Source organism: Corvus cornix, chromosome 9 (assembly GCF_000738735.6).
Source record: "Corvus cornix cornix isolate S_Up_H32 chromosome 9, ASM73873v5, whole genome shotgun sequence".
In the NCBI taxonomy this organism is placed as follows: Eukaryota; Metazoa; Chordata; class Aves; order Passeriformes; family Corvidae; genus Corvus; species Corvus cornix.
In genome coordinates this window covers 1,980,375-1,997,958 of record NC_046339.1, presented here as the reverse complement: position 1 = coordinate 1,997,958, position 17,584 = coordinate 1,980,375, and the positions used below count along the sequence as shown (strand labels likewise).

General features: G+C 44.8%; 1 protein-coding gene and 1 long non-coding RNA gene across 2 annotated transcripts; one reads left to right on the top strand and one right to left on the bottom strand.

The window, feature by feature from the left end:
• Nucleotides 1-7,359: 7,359 nt before the first annotated feature.
• LOC120410476 lies at nt 7,360-8,002 on the bottom strand. The gene is made up of 2 exons (XR_005602661.1): nt 7,953-8,002; nt 7,360-7,591 (listed from the first exon to the last, which is right to left on the bottom strand). It is a non-coding gene; the product is annotated as an uncharacterized LOC120410476 (long non-coding RNA).
• Nucleotides 8,003-8,085: 83 nt separating this feature from the next.
• Nucleotides 8,086-15,855, top strand: NMD3 (NMD3 ribosome export adaptor). Its single transcript, XM_039557199.1, has 15 exons — nt 8,086-8,190; nt 8,296-8,430; nt 8,956-9,052; nt 9,553-9,633; nt 9,867-9,995; nt 10,493-10,583; nt 10,715-10,793; nt 11,093-11,189; nt 11,414-11,531; nt 12,056-12,201; nt 12,757-12,869; nt 13,510-13,582; nt 14,051-14,157; nt 14,456-14,526; nt 14,956-15,855. The coding sequence occupies exons 1-15, from the start codon at nt 8,147-8,149 to the stop codon at nt 15,087-15,089; spliced, it is 1,515 nt and encodes a 504-aa protein (XP_039413133.1). The 5' UTR covers nt 8,086-8,146; the 3' UTR covers nt 15,090-15,855.
• Nucleotides 15,856-17,584: the final 1,729 nt, after the last annotated feature.

Sequence of the window (17,584 nt, the reverse complement as noted above, 5' to 3'; positions counted from 1 at the left end):
CTATTAAAGACACTTTCCCAAGGACCTTTCCCTCTGTGCTGTTCCCCAGGGAACACAGGGATCAGGATCACCAGCAGTGCCCCTGCATGTCTGAGTGTTCCATTTACACAGAGTTCCAGGAAAAATTCCTGTGCTTATGAAAGTTTGGAACCTTAAAACAAGTCCATTTTTCTTTTTAAGGTTTTCTCATTGTTGTGATTCAGCCATAATTTAGAATTCTTCATTTGAATGCTCCACTTCTAAATTTAATTCCCTAATTATTTGGACGTTGGGGAAAAAATCCACACAACTACTTAAGCCGTGGTAAAAGAAGCCCAGCAGGTGTAGAAGAGTCAGCAGAACCACATGAACAGCGAATTACACTTGTGGAGCACCAGTGAGAGCCAAAATTGGGACAATTCTCACAGATGAATTGCTGCACCCCAGGGCACAGACGTGGACAAGTGGCCACGTGCCAGGCTGAGCACTGAAATTAAAGCAGAAAAGGCTGATTTGCAAATGAAATATTACTGAACGTGGAATAACTTCCTCTTAATCACACAGAATCATCAATATTCAGCACTGCCACAAAAGCAGCGCTGTCCTCTCACCCCTACCCAAATAATTTCAATTATTTTTTCCTCAAACACCAAACAACAGCTGTATCCTGAAATCCTACCACAAACTGAAAAACTGGGCAGTCAGGAGCAAAGCTGGACTCCTCCTAAAGTGCAGATGCTCATCTCCTACAGCCACATCAAACCACCCAAAGCAGCCCTGCTGCAAACTTGTTGCAGTCAAGGGAATCAAGGGAGATGAAATTAGTGAAATGTTCTGGGAAAATAATCCCAGGAAACTGAAAATTCAGTGTTTGTGAGCTGACAGAGGAGGTCTGATGCCTCCTGAGGTGCTCCAGAGGCTGGATCTGAGCTTGTCCCACTACACCACCAGGAAAAGACAAGAGGAAATGGGCTCCTCTTCACTCTGTCCTTACACACAGCAAGGAAAACGCAGCCTGCACTAAACAAAGCCCCTTGGTTCAAAGCATGATCGACTTTGTCCTTCACAGTCCTTCCAATAAGCAATCTTTTGCCTGAATTGGAGGAGCCCAAATCCTGAGAATATCTCCAGGCAACTTCCATGGAAACTCCCTGGCTGGAAGGCTCTGATTCACGGGTGGAGGTAAGAATTAACTCCAAGAATTCCCACTTGTCATCATCCCTGCCTGCCCCACCCTTATTTCAGCAGTTGCTCCATCAGGACAGGTAAGAGCTGATAAACTCTGCTGATCCTGGGGTTTCAGTACAGCCAGGATAACCAAGGCCTCCTTTTTGTTGGATTAAGGAGCTCCAAGCTCAAAACAGGCTATGGAAATTGCTTTCTGTGGCCTAAGATAAATTATAGCCCCCCTCAATTGCCAGCACGCATTAGTCTGGGTTTAAAAGTGGAATTAAAACCATGCACACAAACCCTTTGCATCAAAATAAGGATCTCAGTGCTGGAATGTGCTCAGGTAAGAGGAAAAAGTCAGGAACCAGGACAAAGAGGAGAGGGGAAATATCCACACGATGGAAAATAGGGTAAATTTGACAAATCCATACAAAAAAAACCCCAGATTCTGCTTTTCTTACAACGACTGAGCAAAGAGGGAGGAAATGAAGGTAAATTGTGGCAGGGTCAGGAACAGATCCATTGTCAGCCAGGGTGCTGGTCCCGTTACTTTTCCTGGCAGCTCCTATCTTTGCTTTGTAATCATGGAGTGGATCAGAAATACCTCTTTATTTCAAGGTCATACTCACGGATGAGTTACACTCTGTGAATTTTTAGGAGCTGTAGGTACTAAAAAAATGAACAGGAGGAGAAAACGCAGGTAAAATGTTCATCATGGAGAATGTGACACGGAACAAGTGAGGCCAGGCTCAGGATAAAGCAGCCCGACGTGGAAAGGGTTGGGATGGGATTGCAGCACTGTAATTAAAGATGGGGAGCAGCAGCCTCGCCCATCAGGCTGGCAGAGGAAAGGGCTTCCAGCAGTTCCTTGCGTTTTCCACAGCCACCAGTTGCACAAGAGCGAAGCCTCACTGAGGCACTAATTATCTGCCAAACGCACAGAGATTGAGTGATTTATGAAGGAACAGCTCAAAAAAAGATGCTGCAAACTAACTCAACACATCCAGCTCTGGACATGATGATGCCTTGCTCAGGGAAAGTTTGGGACATGTCTGGTATTTCACTCCAGGTAAATAATACATCCCAAGAAGTTTTCTCCACACACTTTTGGTTTCCCTTTCCAATATTTCTCCCCACGTGAGAATTGAAGGTGAACTCAAGTGGAATCAGACTGGTACTGAGGTGTGGGTACCTCCACCCAGCTGTCTGTGCTGCCTCAGGCTTGCTGTGGAGATGCATCAAAAAAATCCAGTTTGCTGCCTGTGCCCAAACCTTCCACAGCTGGCTACAGGTGCCTCCCTATGCTATCCAATAATCTGAGCCAACTGGAATCCAAATTTTGGCTAATTTTGGTATCCAAAAGCTCTTCCTTATCACTGATGCAGTTTAGTGGCACCAAAATACCTCAGAGCCCCACACCCAGTGCAGTATCATTTTTTAATTTGGGATTGGATATTAGGAGAAATCCTTCCCTGGGAGGGTGGGAGGCCCTGGCACAGGTTGCCCAGAGAAACGGTGGTTGATCCATCCCTGCAAGTGTCCAAGGCCAGGTTGGATGAGGCTTGGAGCACTCTGGGATAATGGAAGGTGTCCCCATGGCAGGGGGCGGCACTGGGTGATTTTCAAGGTCCCTTCCAACCCAAACCATTCCTCTCCAATCCCCTCCATCCATCCATACAGGACTCGGGCACTGAAACAGCCCCTTGCAGCAGCCCTGGCTCCATGGCCTCTTTTCCCCAAGAAATCTTCCATTGCCAAAGGAGCAACACTGGGATCATCTTTCCTACAAATGCAGATACTCCTAAATAAATAATGAGCTGCAGCACTGGGATCAGCTTGGGAAGCTTCCACTCCCTTGGCCATACAGTGAGTCCTGGTTTTGCAATGCTCTGGCTGAGCAAGACCTGCACAGGCACCTTTTCCCAGGGATGTGTCAGCACTCCGTGTGCCTGTGCCAACAAGGTGGGAACAGTGGGAAGAGAGATCCATCCCACGACAATTGTGACATCTCCTCCTGGGAACTTATCTCGCTGAATAATTGTAAAATGCAAGTGCCATCAGAGAGGACTGGAGCAAGCAAAATAAAACAGTGAATAATTAAGAAGAAGGAGTTAATTGTCATTTCATTTAGTAAATTCCATTTATTTCAGCACATCCTAGGTTACCACTGGGAAGATGCTTAATGCTGCAATGTCCCAGTGGTCTGGTGACTCCCTGGGTGGACAGAGTATCCCTGTCCTCCTCATCCTCCTCCCACTCCTCCTTTTTCCATGTTTTCCTTCCCTGACTGTTTAAGCAATCTTCATTCGCTGAACTGCATTTTTGCCATTTTCCCTGGTTTTGTCTCCAGCCAGCCAGAGTGAGGCAAGGGAAGTCAGGAAAGTGAAGTCTAGGAAATGTCAACTCTACCCATAATTTCTATGTACAGCTTTTGAACAGGCATGATGTGCAATATTTTTACCTGTATTTTGCTCTTCTCACACTCTCTCATCAGAGAACTCAAAGTGAAAATGTAAATTCTGTGAAAAATACACTCATTTTCCTGATCTCAGAATTACAGAATCACTGAGGTTGGAAAAGATCTCCAAGATCATCAAGTCCAACGTTCAACCCACTAAACCATATCCCGAAGTGCCACATCCAGTGTTGTTTGAACACTCCAGGGATGTGACCCCACCACTACCCTGGGCAGTCCATTCCAAAGCTCAACCACTCCTTCAGTGAAGGAATTCTTCCCAATATCCACCTGAACCTCTCCTGATGTCCACACTCAACGCTGGTGTGGACCCTCTCCCAGCAGCTCCCAGCTCACCCCACCCTCTCACCAGGATTCCTTTAATGGGACAAGATGTTTTATCTGGGACACGGAAGATTACCAAAGGCAAGAGGAAAGCAAACAGCTCCTGTACAATCATCCTCAGATCCTTCTCGTGTTCTGATGAGCAAATATTTACCTTTTTAAAACAATTATTTCTTAGTCTGAGGTTCAGGCCTAGTGCAGCCTGGTAACAAACACACCAGGACTAAAACAACACCTCCTGGCTCCTGTCCATGCTTTTCCTTAAAGTGAAACCTTTGCCATGGCTGTCCGTGGTTATCAAGGAAGATTAGGCTGTGATGTTTGAGTTATCACAGGAGGATTTTCCCTTGCAATACCCACAAGGTCCAATTTCATAGAATCCCAGAATGGTTTGGGTTGGAAGGGAAATTAAGTCCCATCCCATCCTACCCCTGCCATGGGCAGGGACACCTCCCACTATCCCAGGCTGCTCCAAGCCACAATGTCCAGCCTGGCCTTGGACACTTCCAGGGATCCAGGGGCAGCCACAACTTCTCTGGGCACCCTGTGCCAGGGCCTCACAGGGAACAATTTCTCCCTCACATCTAATCTAAATCTAATGTCGTTAATCTGGGATGTCTCCTTGTTTGAGCAGCTCAATATGGTTTGGGTTATTTTGGTTTATAAAGGCTACTAAGAACAATTCCGCGGTTTGTAAGCCCGTGACAGCAGTGGTTTTTAAAAGGTTCCAGGGATTTAGGAAGCAGAGGATGCCCTTCAGTGCCAAACTGCCGCGTGCATCCACTGTTCCCCTGAGTGCACAAACCCAGCAGCTCTGCCCCTGGCACACTGAGCATACAGCTATTCCCAGCTGCTTCAGCAGGGCTGGGAATTATCCCCCTCTGCTGACACAGGGCAGCACTTCCAGAGGTATCCCTGCACTGCATCCAACATGTTTTACGTGCAAGTTTCACACACACATGAAAAGGAAGCCAACCCACAGGTATTTGTGCTGTGACAACGCTCATTAAAGCTGCTGATGCAACACAGTTTCATCTCCATCAGCTGAAAGTGGAATGTCACAATATCCTGATCCCCGTCACAAAGCTATTTTAAAGGAGTTGTTCCAGCTTCCCTTGTTCCTGCCTCTGAAGCTCAGCAGTGATAATGCTCGTGGCTCACACTACAAATTGGATTGCTAATTGGATTCCTCACTAGAACTGAAGAAATAGGCAAGAACTGGAAAATAATTGGAACATTATCCCAGTAAATTTAGTGCAGGTGAACTCATGGCGAGCAGCCCCTGGAAGTACCACGTCCCAGTGGAATCAGGGCATGTGTTCCTCCCATTCAGACACAGAGGACAAGCTGAAGCAGCAGCCGAGGCACGGCTCTGTGTGTGCTGCCTTGCTGAAATTATCAGTTTGCAACTTCCCAGCTGCCATGCATGAAAAGCAAGGAGAGCCCTGCTTTCTCAAAGGAATAGACCACTTGGGGATGTCTGGTTACAACCAAACTGGGAGCTAGATCCTGGAATAAACCTGGCAGTTGCCACCCCACACACAGGCCAGGCACAATCTGTTCTGCCCAAGAATGTCTCTGGTGGCACTGGGAGCTGCTGCCTCCACCTTGGAGCCTACAACAGCTCCCTTTAAAAGCCCTGCTTTTAATTCCCCTCTCTGAATCCCGGTGACTCTTCTGTTGTCTGAATGGAAACTGCTCCGTTCCTCCAAACCATGACTTGGTGCAATAGGAAGAGGAGCAAAATTGTCAGGAATGTGTGAACGCTGAGGACCTCAGCGGCTAAAAATACAGACTGGGTGTCACCAGGATCCTCCTATAAACTGGGCACCAGTAAAGATCATAAAGGTGTTTTATTGTTATTGCACAGCCCTTCCCCTGCTTCCATCCAGATGCTGTTGCTAAAATCCTACATTTAAACAAGGGTATTTTTACTGTTTGTGCCTTGGAGCTGCTGTGCACACTGCTCTGAATCCCAAATTTATTTGAGAGGGAATAGTAAAAAAAAAGTGTAGAACACTGTGTTTGGTCCTGTTCTTAAATTCCTGGGAGTTTTATACCGAAATGAGCACAGGTAATGAAAACAGCAGCCCAGAACAAACCCTCTTTGGGAAGGTCACAGCAGCTCCAACTGGAGGAAAAGTCCCAGGAGCTCCTCGAGCAGCTGCAGCACCTCCTTTCCTGGATCCAGTTTATGTGAGGGAATAGTGACCTCAGGTGTCTGTTAAATTAATCACAGGAATCTTTCCCGTTTTACTGTTCTAATGGACATTCCTACTGGAAATGAAACTACTGGGAGCTGTCACCACTGGTAAACACTCTCCTGGTGTTTCTAGCCTTGGCACTTGAGCTTTCCCAAAAACACCGACAGGTACTTTCTTGAAGGCCCAGCCACCTGCAAACAAGCCTGAAAGCAAATCAATATTGAAACCTGGTTTTAAATAGTGTTAACTTTTTTTAATTTAACCTATATTTAAATGGTGTGCTTGCTGTCCTTTCCTATCACTCAGATCCTTTAAATGCTGTGAAAGAATATGGCAGTAGAGGCAGAAAAGTCCTATATAAAATCCATATAATATTCGCTGAAAAACACGTAAGAAATCAGTGCAAACTGATATTGTCTCACTAGGGGTGAGATTCAGGCTGCTTTGCTTTTTACCTTGTTTATTTTGTGCAAAGATATAAATTTCTTTATATCTTTGCACAATTTAAAACACACAAATTTTCCACGAAGCCAGAGGACAACCAGAGCCTGCAGAGGAAATACAGAGTACCTTGGTGACTACAAAGAACCCAGTTCTGATATTAACTGAGGCTGTGCCTTGAGCTGAGGTGGGGTTTGATATATTTGCACCAAAATTAGGTGGAAACACCTGCAGTTGAAAATAAATCTGCAATGGAAACTTTTCAAGCATTATCAGGAATTCTCTTCCCAGTGACTTCAAAGATGTGGCTTCCATAAAGGACAGGCTTTGTCCTACCCCTCTCCCAACGCTACACTCTCCAAATGCCAGCCTGGAAGTGTTTTATTTCCTAAATCAAAGAAATCAAAGATAGAGTGATTCATCAGGGCTTGAAGTAAAAAATATATAACATCCACTGTGTAGCAGAGGTTCTGAAACAAAACTACAGTGCAGGGAAACTCAATTTTTTTAAATTTTGCTTTTTCCTTTCATTGTTTTTAATAATGTGGTCCACAGTGAGTCTCCAGAGAGGTCTGCAAAGAAACTTAATTTCAAAGGAGCAGAAGTGAGGAACAGTGTGTGAACACAAGCAGCCCACCAAAGAAAAATGTGCCAAAGAATTAAAAACACGGCAGACAGCTTGACAGGCTGTGATTTTCAGTCCCTGAGTGAAAGAACTTTTCCTTTCCATCGGGATGTTACCACATTAAAAAGGGCCACACAGCGTGTTGATGCAATTCAGCTTTATTTTTCTCCAGCATAACCTGCAGGAAGCAAATGCTGATCCACAAACAAACCTTGCTATCACAGAATCACCGAATCACACAATGGTTTGGGTTGGAAACGACGTTAAAGGTCATTTAATTCTGACCCCTGCCACGGCGGTTCCTCTCTTCCAAAGGGCGGTTGTGATACATCACAAATGGAATATAAACCGAACGGGTTGTACCAGCTCCTCCTTGCAAATCAAATTATCATTTCATTCTTAATTAATGAATTGTAACAGCGTAGGTCCCTCACAATTTCCGCCCGCCTCTCCACAGCTCCCTCACGGCCCTTTCCGGGCTCCCTCAGGGCTCCTCCATGGCTCCCTCACGGTTCCCGCCCGCTTCTCCATGCCGGCTCCACCACGGCCCCCTCACGGTTCCTCCATGGCTCCCTCACGGTTCCCGCCCGCTTCTCCATGCCGGCTCCACCACGGCCCCCTCACGGTTCCCCCATGGCTCCCTCACAGCTCCCGCCCGCCTCTCCATGGCCCCCTAACAGCCCTTTCCACGTTCCCTCACAGTTCCCCCACGATCCCCTCAGGGCTCCCTCACCGCTTCCCCCGCCTCTCCACGGCCCCTCACGACGCTTTCGGGACTCGCTCACAATCCCCCCACAACCCCTTCCCGCTCCGCGCCTGCCTCTCCGCGTCCCCCTCGCTCCGCCCTCCCACGGGCCGGACCGAGCTCGGCCCCGCCGTCTCCTCCCCTTCCTCTGGCGGCCGGAAAGCGCGGCGTGTTCCGCAGCCATGGAGTACCTGCCGGCCCCGGCGGCCCCGGCGCAGGGACACATGTGAGCGGTGGCGGCGGGACGGGGGGTCCCCGAGGGCGGCGGGGCTGGGGGTGGCTGTGACCGTGACCGTGACTCACTGTGCTTCCCTCTGTCCCTGTGCCCCAGCTTGTGCTGCCAGTGCGGCGTCCCCATCCCGCCCAACCCGGCCAACATGTGCGTGGGCTGCCTGCGGGCCCAGGTGGACATCACTGAGGGCATCCCCAAGCAGGGCACGGTGCACTTCTGCAAGCAGTGCGAGAGGTGAGGGGCCGCGAAATTGCTTGGGGTGGCATTAAAATGCGCTTGGAATGCAGCAGGCTCAGGGTTTAGTGGGGCAAAAGCGCTCAAGTCTGGTGAAGAGCTGGGAAAGGGGCTCAGCCTGGAGAAAAGGAGGCTCTGGGGGAGCCTTGTGGCTCTGCACAAGTCCCTGACAGGAGGGGGCAGCCGGGGAAGGCTTAGTTTGGATATTGGGAAAACTTCTTCATGGAAAGGGTTGTCCAGCCCTGGCACAGCTGCTCAGGGCACTGGTGAAGTCCCCATCCCTGGAGGGATTTAAAAGTCCTGGGGATATGGCATTTGGGGATGTGGTTTAGTGGTGGCCTTGGCAGTGCTGAGGGAATGAACTCAGTCATCTTAGACACTTTTCCATGATTTTCTATAATTCTAAAAGTTGTAGCTGCATTGCTGTTATTAAACTGAAATCTTGGGAAATAGCTGCTCATCTTCCGAGTAATTTAAGATGCTGAAGCGTCTTCCACGTGCTGTAAAATGCTCCCTGTATCCCAGGTATCTCCAGCCTCCAGGAACCTGGATCCAGTGTGCTTTGGAATCGAGAGAGCTCCTGGCTTTGTGTCTGAAGAAAATCAAAGCTTCCCTGAGCAAGGTGAGAAGCTCATCCTGTCAGGATTTCACAGCATGCTCACAATTGTTACTGTAGAGATGGGAGCTGAGCAGAATGAACTGAGGGAAGCTGATGTGTTTTTAATGTACTTTAATTTTAGAATTTTCTTTTTGCACGTTTTAGGAATTATTTATGCAGTATTTGTTCTCACTGATTTATGATGATATGGAAAAGGGTTGCAGAGGTCTATATACAGACTAAATCAAATTCACGTGTTTAAGTTGAATAAAGCATTGCTTAGGTTCAGAATGTTATTAGAGGAAAAGACCTGAGATTGATCACCTTCATTTTGCACCAATTAACCTCCATGTTCTAACTAAGCATTATTAATTGGATTTGGGATATTAATACATATATTTTTAATTAGGATTATTCACTTCTTCACTTGTTTACTGAACCATAAGTTTGTGGACTGAATCATAAGTTTCTGTTTGTGGAGTTAGAGCTGGGTTTGCTGAGCTCTTGTCTTTTCCCACGGGCAGGTCCGGCTGATTGATGCAGGATTCATTTGGACAGAACCACATTCCAAGAGGCTCAAGCTCAAATTGACTGTTCAGAAAGAGGTAACTGGAGCCCAACATTCTCCCTGTGGCTTTTAAAAATCTTTCATGGCAAACAACAACAGGATTTTAAAATTATTCTTATTATTATTAGATTTCATCCTGCCTCAGTTGTGTCATGAAAGTGCCATTCATCAGAATGAAGAAAATTATTGTCTGTTCCAGTAAAGCTGGGAAGAGCCTGCTGTTATTTGTGACCCAAATCTAGCTGAAACCTTCATCACTTTGTTTTGCAGGTGATAAATGGGGCAGTTCTGCAGCAGGTGTTTGTGGTGGAATACGTTGTTCAGTCTCAGATGTGTGAAGACTGTCACAGGATTGAAGCCAAGGATTTCTGGAAAGCTGTGGTGCAAGTCAGGCAAAAGGTAGAGGCAAACTGAATTTTTATTTGAACAAGCAGGCAAAGAATTGGGTGATTTTTCTGGATTTCTCAGACAAAAACGTACTCACACTTTGCCACAGGGATATGTTTGTGTTCAAGAGTGTTGGGATTTTTTTCTTACTCAGTTTAGAAAAACTTTCTGCTGTCCAGTATTAACATTCTTTAAAATGGTTCTGGCAGGAGGATCTTGTGTGGATAACTAAATACCCTCCTGTATTTTAAGGTAGTTTGGAAACAGTGAGACAAATATTTAAATCTTCTTTAAAGGAAATAGATCTCTCTAGCAACCAGTTACACAAAAATGAGAAATGGAAGCTTTAAATAAGTTGGTATAAGTAGAGCACTCTGAAATCTTTTTGTTTACTTGGGTGCTCCTTCTCCAGATGATCTCTTCATCTAAATGGTTATTCTTCAGAGATCCTGCTTTGCACTTGATGGTTCTTAAATAACCTTGATGCTTTTGTGTTTGTTTGGCTTTAGACTGTGCACAAGAAGACTTTTTACTATTTGGAGCAGCTGATTTTAAAGCACAGGCTCCATCAAAACACACTAAGGATCAAAGAAATCCATGGTGAGTGGGTGCCTTTGTTGGTCTGGAGGCAGAATAACCTGGATTTATTTAGCTGTGTAGAGAAAAGCTTGTGAATTATGTTTGATAAAAACCCACAGTGCTGGAAATGGATTTGTTTCCTTTCTTTTCAGATGGCCTGGATTTTTATTACTCTTCCAAGCAACATGCCCAGAAGATGGTGGACTTCCTTCAGTGTACAGTTCCATCCAGGTACAGCACTCCTGTTTATTGCCTTGAGTACTCAGAAGATTTGGGGAAATGTCTTTTATCCTTCATTTTTAACTAATTTTGTAAGTGAAAATGTAAGGAACCTGTGTTTTAGTCAAAACAGACAAAATCCCTTCTACAAAAATCCCATGTTTTCCTTGTAGCCATGGTAAAATTTACCTCTATTACCACAATTTCCTTAATATTTGCATTTGTAACAGACACACTTTGTTCCAAGGGTCTCCTGTTTCAACTGATGTCCCTCTTGTTTCCTGAGAACTCTTTATTTTCTTGTTTTACAGATCCAAATCATCCCAACGTTTGATCTCCCACGATATTCACAGTAATGTCTACAACTACAAAAGCACTTTCTCTGTGGAAATTGTTCCCATATGCAAGGTAGGTTCCCTGTGCTTCATCTTCAGGGTGTTGTGGGAAGTGGGAAGAGTTGGGATTTGGAGATGGAGGCCAGATTGTGGGGTTTGGGGGGTGGGGAGGGAAATGCAGGAGTTACTGGGGCTACAAAAATAAAAATACAAAGTTTAAAATTTTCTAAACTTTACTAAAGACTTGGTTAAAAATTCTTGAAATAGGAATGCAAATTATTTTGTGTTGGTTTGCAGGACAACGTTGTGTGTCTGTCACCAAAGCTGGCACAGAGTCTGGGGAACATGAGCCAGATCTGTGTGTGCATCAGAGTGACCAGCACCATCCACCTCATCGACCCCAGAACTCTGCAGAGTAAGTCTGGGCTTTTTCTCAGCACCTGATCGTTCTGCTGGCACAATTATTGTTTGTTTGTTTCCACAAAATCTTGGATTTTTCGACCTTAATGTTGTTTAATGTACTGTACAGTTTAATGGTGAACTAAGACATAATTCTCCAAGCTTGATTTCCATAGGATCCCGGGCAAAGCAGGCAGGCTCAGTGCTGAGTCCCTGGATGTTTCCTGTCTCTGCTAAGCATTTACATGTGTCAGGTTTATTCCTCTAAAATTAGATGGCTTCTGGATTAAGTTTTTATCCACTTCCAGAAGTTCTGTGCTGGTGTGTGTGCGCTGGTGAGCTCGGCCAGCAGAATCCCTCTAAAAGGATGGACCCAGGGAATAATTCCTTTGAGTAAAGGCTGTCACAAATCTGCTGCTCTTATGGCTCATGTCCTAAAAAACTGTGATACAGTGATGAACAAAATGTGTCTGGCAGTTGCCTTTATTTTGGTTAATGGGGTTTTTTTCCTAAGAAATTCTCTCCCTGATCACTTTCCAGTTGCTGAAATTGATGGAAGCACCTACTGGCGTCACCCCTTCAACAGCCTGTTCCACCCCAAGCAGCTGGAGGAATTCATCATCATGGATATCAACAGGGTCCACGAGAAGAAAAAAGGTGCTGGGGCAGGGGCTCGATCAAACAAGGTGAGAATTTCTCTGTTTAATTCATATTTTGGGCCTTCTGCTCAGCCGAATTCATGATCTGGATCTGCCTGGCACAGTCAGACTGGGCTGTTCTGGATCTTGCCACTGGAAAAAGCTTTTCTTGGGACCCTGTGGACCATTTGGTTTGGAAATGGCACAGGCAGGATGTGAATTCCACTTCCAGAAATTCTTCTTGAAGAGTTTAAACTCTGCTTGTTACTGGTTATTGAAATATTTGATGTTAACTTTGCAGCTCTAATTGCTGAATTGGTTTTGTTGAAGTATAGAAGCATTGCTTTTTAATCAGAATTAATGAATCTTCTCAGTTAAAAGCTACAACAGGCATCTAGTCACAGAAACAGCCTTTGGAAATTCCTGGGAGTTGGCATTTTCCTTTCCTTCCTTCTGTAAAGATGAGAAATGAGGAGTAGCAAGGAATACATTGGATATTTGATGCAGCAACAGAAGTGTAATGACAAGTGGAGTTTAAATCAGTGCAGGTGTTGGGGTTAAGCTGGGTTTGGTTAAGGAATGTTTTCTTTTCCATTCCCAAAGCACACTCTGGCTGAAGCCTGGGTCAGGAAAACCTCGGAGCTGGACACGGATCACCAATACTTCTGCTGTACTCACCTGGGGCACATCCTGAATCCTGGGGACCTGGTCTTGGGGTCTGTTCTTCTTTTCTGAAACTCTGTTAAATGATTATTTAATGACTGAATTCATGTGTTATCAAGAAAGTGTTGAACTGTTCTGATTTCAAAATGAAAGCAGCAAAAGGGGTGGAATCATCCTGGGCCTAATCCAGGAAATCTCTTTTCTAGCAGGAGTTTTCATGTGAAAATTGTGAGAAATAAGAGAGCCAAGGCATTGCCTTCAGGGTGCAGCTTGGAATCACAATTTAGGGACAAATAGATGGGAAGGATTTTTAAAATACCAATTAATTATGTGTTTGCTAATGAATATCATACACAGTGAAAACAAATGTGAAGTTTTTGTAAGATTAGGTAAATTAGGTGATGCCTAAAAAGGCTTAAACGTGAACGCTGTGAGCCCAGCAGAACCTCAGTGGATGTTGCAATTTGGATTCCAGAGGGTGGGAAGTGCCAACAGAACAGGATTTGGGAACAACAGCTGCTCAGACTTATGAAAGCTGCACATTCATGTGGATTTTTATTTGTTTGCCTTCATCTGGAAATATTTATCTTCCTTAGGAGCTGCACCTTGCTCTGTGCTGCCCTTTAATACAAACATGATACACTGAGGAAATCTTATTCATAAAGCAGAATAAAACCCCTGTTTTTATTTTAGGTTTGACTTGGCCAACTGCAACTTAAATGATGAATTTGCCAACAAGATGAATCCCCAACATATTCCTGATGTGGTAAGAAAATCCCTTTCTCTGTACAGAGCTGTCTCCATTACCCAGGGCTAGGAGGGAATATGATTTTATAATGAGCAGTGTCTGAAGGAAGAGAGGATATCAACAGTGACATTTGAGGATCATCTGATTTTTAAGGATTATTTTCTTAAATATTTGAGTGATGATTACATAATACATTTATTGTTGGGGTTGTTTTCCAATTACCATGGTGAAATAACACATTTATTGTTGGTTTTGTTCCAATTACCAATCACTGCGTGGTTAAAAACTGTTTTGTAACCCCGGCGTGTGCTTGTCTCTTCAGGAGCATTTTCCAAGTGTTTGGAAACATTTTAACTGACAAATTCCCTACAAATTCAATATAACACTGCTGAGTGCCAGTCCAGCTGATTTGAGATGCCCAAGTGTGGATTTGGGTGCTGATTTGGGATTCTGGGAGGTGGAAAAAGGGGCTGCTTTTTCCTGCAGGTGCTGATCAAGAAGAGCTACGACCGCAGCAAGCGGCAGCGCCGCAGGAACTGGAAGCTGAAGGAGCTGGAAAGGGACAGGGAAGCCACGGACACAGATGATGAAAGGTTCAGTATCTGCTGCCCTTTGCAGGGGTTTGTTCAATGACAAAGCTGCTCCAGCAGCAGCAGCTTCTAAATAACCTCCAACTGAGTGGAAAAAAGGAGAAAATTAGAGAGAAATGAGCACAGGGAAATGAAACGAGTTGGGAATTCATAGGTGTGGACAAAACAGCAGCAAGAATGAGTTGGAAGTGGGGGAGTTCTCCCAGGTCTGGTGGGCTTTGTTTCTGTGATTTTACTTTGTTCCATAAATTTCCATGAATCCAAAGGAAAAGTGAGTAAATACATCCCACATCTTTCACAGACAATACCAGGACTTCCTGGAAGATCTGGAAGAGGATGAGACCATCAGGAAGAATGTCAACATTTACAGAAGTAAGGCCTTTTTAACTCCTTTGTTGGGTGTAATTAAATCATGTTTAAATCATGTGTGAGGGAAGATATTTTCACTGAAATTCTGTATTTGCGTTCTCCAAACTACCCATGCCTGGAGAAAAGCTGTGAAGTATTTCACAGGTGTGTTTCACCTGAGGGGTTTTGTTTCCTTGCCTTTTACAGGAGAGAGAAAAAGAACTTTCCTCCTTCACCCAAATCTCTGCTGGATGAAGGATTTGATACAGAATTCACTTTTTTCCATGAGGGGACTGTTGGGTTTTTAGGAGGAATTTTTTGCTTGTTGGTTTTGTGGTTTGTTGGTTGTTTTGGCGTTGTTGGTTTGAATTTTTTCCCCATTTTCCCTTGGGGTTCCTCAGGTGCTTTGGGGTTTGTTTTCTGTGCTCAGCTGGTTTTTCTGTGTGTTTTTAGATGCAGATATTCCAGTGGAGAGTGACACAGATGATGATGGAGCTCCACGGATCAGCCTGGCTGAAATGCTGGAGGATCTCCACATTTCCCAGGACGCCACTGGAGGGGAGGGAGCAGAAATGCTGACAGAGTAAGGACAGTGCCTTCAATGCAATAAATATTCCCTTGGGGAGGACAAACTCCTCAAACCATCATTAACCACCACAAGGCCAGGAAAAGTGACTTAAGTCCCACTGCACCCCAAAATAATGGCCTGGAATTCATATTTTATGGATGATAGCGCAGAGAATCAGCAATTAAAGTTCAGTTTCTGGTGGAAGCATTGCAATAGGAATTCCACAAGTTCCTCCCATCCCTGAGGGATCTTTCCATGCAATTTCTGCACTGGAGAAAATAAGGAAGGATGTCCAGAGGGAAAGATTTTATTCCAGTTTGCTGGATTTTAGGTAGAGTCCCTACCTACTGTTACAGCTTTAATCTCTTACATGGGGAAGGTTTTCCCCATTTTTTTGGCACAATGGTTTGAAGCCTTTTATGATACTGGTGGATTATTCCATACATTCATATTTTGGGGAAGCTCAACACTGTAACTTCTGTTCCCTTATACACAAAAAAACTTCCCTGGAAAGCTCTTGATCAGAAAGATTGGAAAATGCTGTGGAGTGTGATGAATATTGTACTATATCCCATGCCTGTATCAGTGGATTAAAAGCACCATGCACAGCAATTAATTAATAAATCAGCTATAAACGATGAAAAACCTGTTCAGATATTTTGATCCATCATTTTTTAGTTGACTTTAAAATCAAATTTCAGTCTGCAAGCCCAAAGAGGACAGAATAATAAACTCCCTGTTGGTGGTAGGTGAAGGGGCAGTAATAAAGGCTGGGTTTAAACTGTGCTGTTTTGATCAATCCTTTTCCTCCCTGTTTTCCTTCATGGAGTCTCCCAGGAATGTTGGATATTTGCTGTGTTGTCTCATCCTCTTTGTCTGTGGAGAGCTCCCTCTTCCTTTCCCCCTTTCCATGCTCTGCTGCCAGCCTGGAAAAGCTTTCATGGATCTTTCAGCAGCAGTTTTGTCTGGGAAGATCTTGTGCTGCTGGGCAAACAAGCCATGAATCCAAGGGTTGCTTGGTTTTGTGGGATTTGTTTGGCTGGAGCAGCTCTCCAGAACCAAAGCTGGGTCTCTTTGTAGCTGCTCAAGTTCCCAGTGTCCCTTTGGGAGCTCAAAGAGGTTTAGGGAGTATCCAGCAAATTTATTATTTGCCAATATTCTCACTGGCACTGGATAAGGGATTTAACAAAAGGCATTAATTCTCATGGATAACAGCTGCTACATGCCCTGCAGCTCTTCCTGAAAATCTCTGACTTGACCCAAAAAAAGATCCTTTTATACAACAGAAATTGTTCAGGATTTTAAGTCAGAGCTGCTTAATGATGCATTTCCACCCAGATCCTGATGAATTTTGATTTGGAAAAGTCACGGGAAAAGCTGTGCAGAACTTTGGAATTGAGTTTTGCTCAGGGGAAAATGGTGAAAGAAAATGTGCTGTGTAGGTCAGACCATGCAGCACAAAAGCTGGATACACTGGATACCTGAGGGGAAAAATACCCAGAAAAGGAGGAGGATTGGGGGGTGCAAACACTCAGTTTTTCATTTCTTTTCTAGACAAAAGTCGTGTATGTTGATGGTGAAAAGCTTAAGGTGATGATTTCACCTTTCACTGCTTTAAGAATCTGTGAGTGGATGGCCTGATGTAACTACAGGGGTCCCAAGTGCGGGTCAGGTGGGAACTGCTGAGTTGAAATATTTATAGGAAAACACTTCTAACCTCAGGCCAGGTGCCTGGCCTTGGCTGCACTCCAGGCCAGCTCCTGGGCCAATTTTGGGAGCTTCCAAGCTAAGGAATTGAGGCACTGCTCCAGTGGGGACTTCCAACAAAATCAGTGTTAGTTCAGTCTCTCACTCTTGGAAGTAGCTTAAATATAGGGAATGCCAGAGGAATGTTGTGTCAGGAAGTTTTCCATTAAAAAGTTAGACAAGGATACAGGTTCCTTCCGTTGGGTTTTTGGGATTTGGCATCATTTCACTGGATGCCACTGGGAAGAGCCTGGCTCCATTTCCATCCTGTCTCCCATCAGGGATTGATAGAGATGGATATAATTCCATCTCTTCCCCATTCTCCTGCAGGAGCATCCCTAGAAAAATCAGGATGTGCCTGTGCTGAACGTGAGAGTCCACCTGATGTCACTGTTCCTGCATGGCCCCAAGAGCTGCTCCAAGGGAAAGGTGGCTAAAAACTCAGGAAAAACGCTTTATGCCCATGCACTTCTTAATATTTAAATTCAAAATAACACCAAGCTAAAGAAAAACAAGGCAAGAACTGCTTTGAACTTGGTGTTGAAGGATTTAATGCCAACAAGCTGCTCCTTCTGCAGGAGATTGATCTCCACTCAGGGCCATTTATTTCAGCTGCACCTCCCAGAGCAGGTAAAAGGAGTGAGGCTTCAGAAGGATTTGGGAATGTTTCCTGTAGCTCATTCCAGGACATAATCATGGAACAAAGAATCTTGTTGCTGTCAGAATCTGCATTTCCTCCTAAATACAGGATGGGAAGGTGGTTAAGAC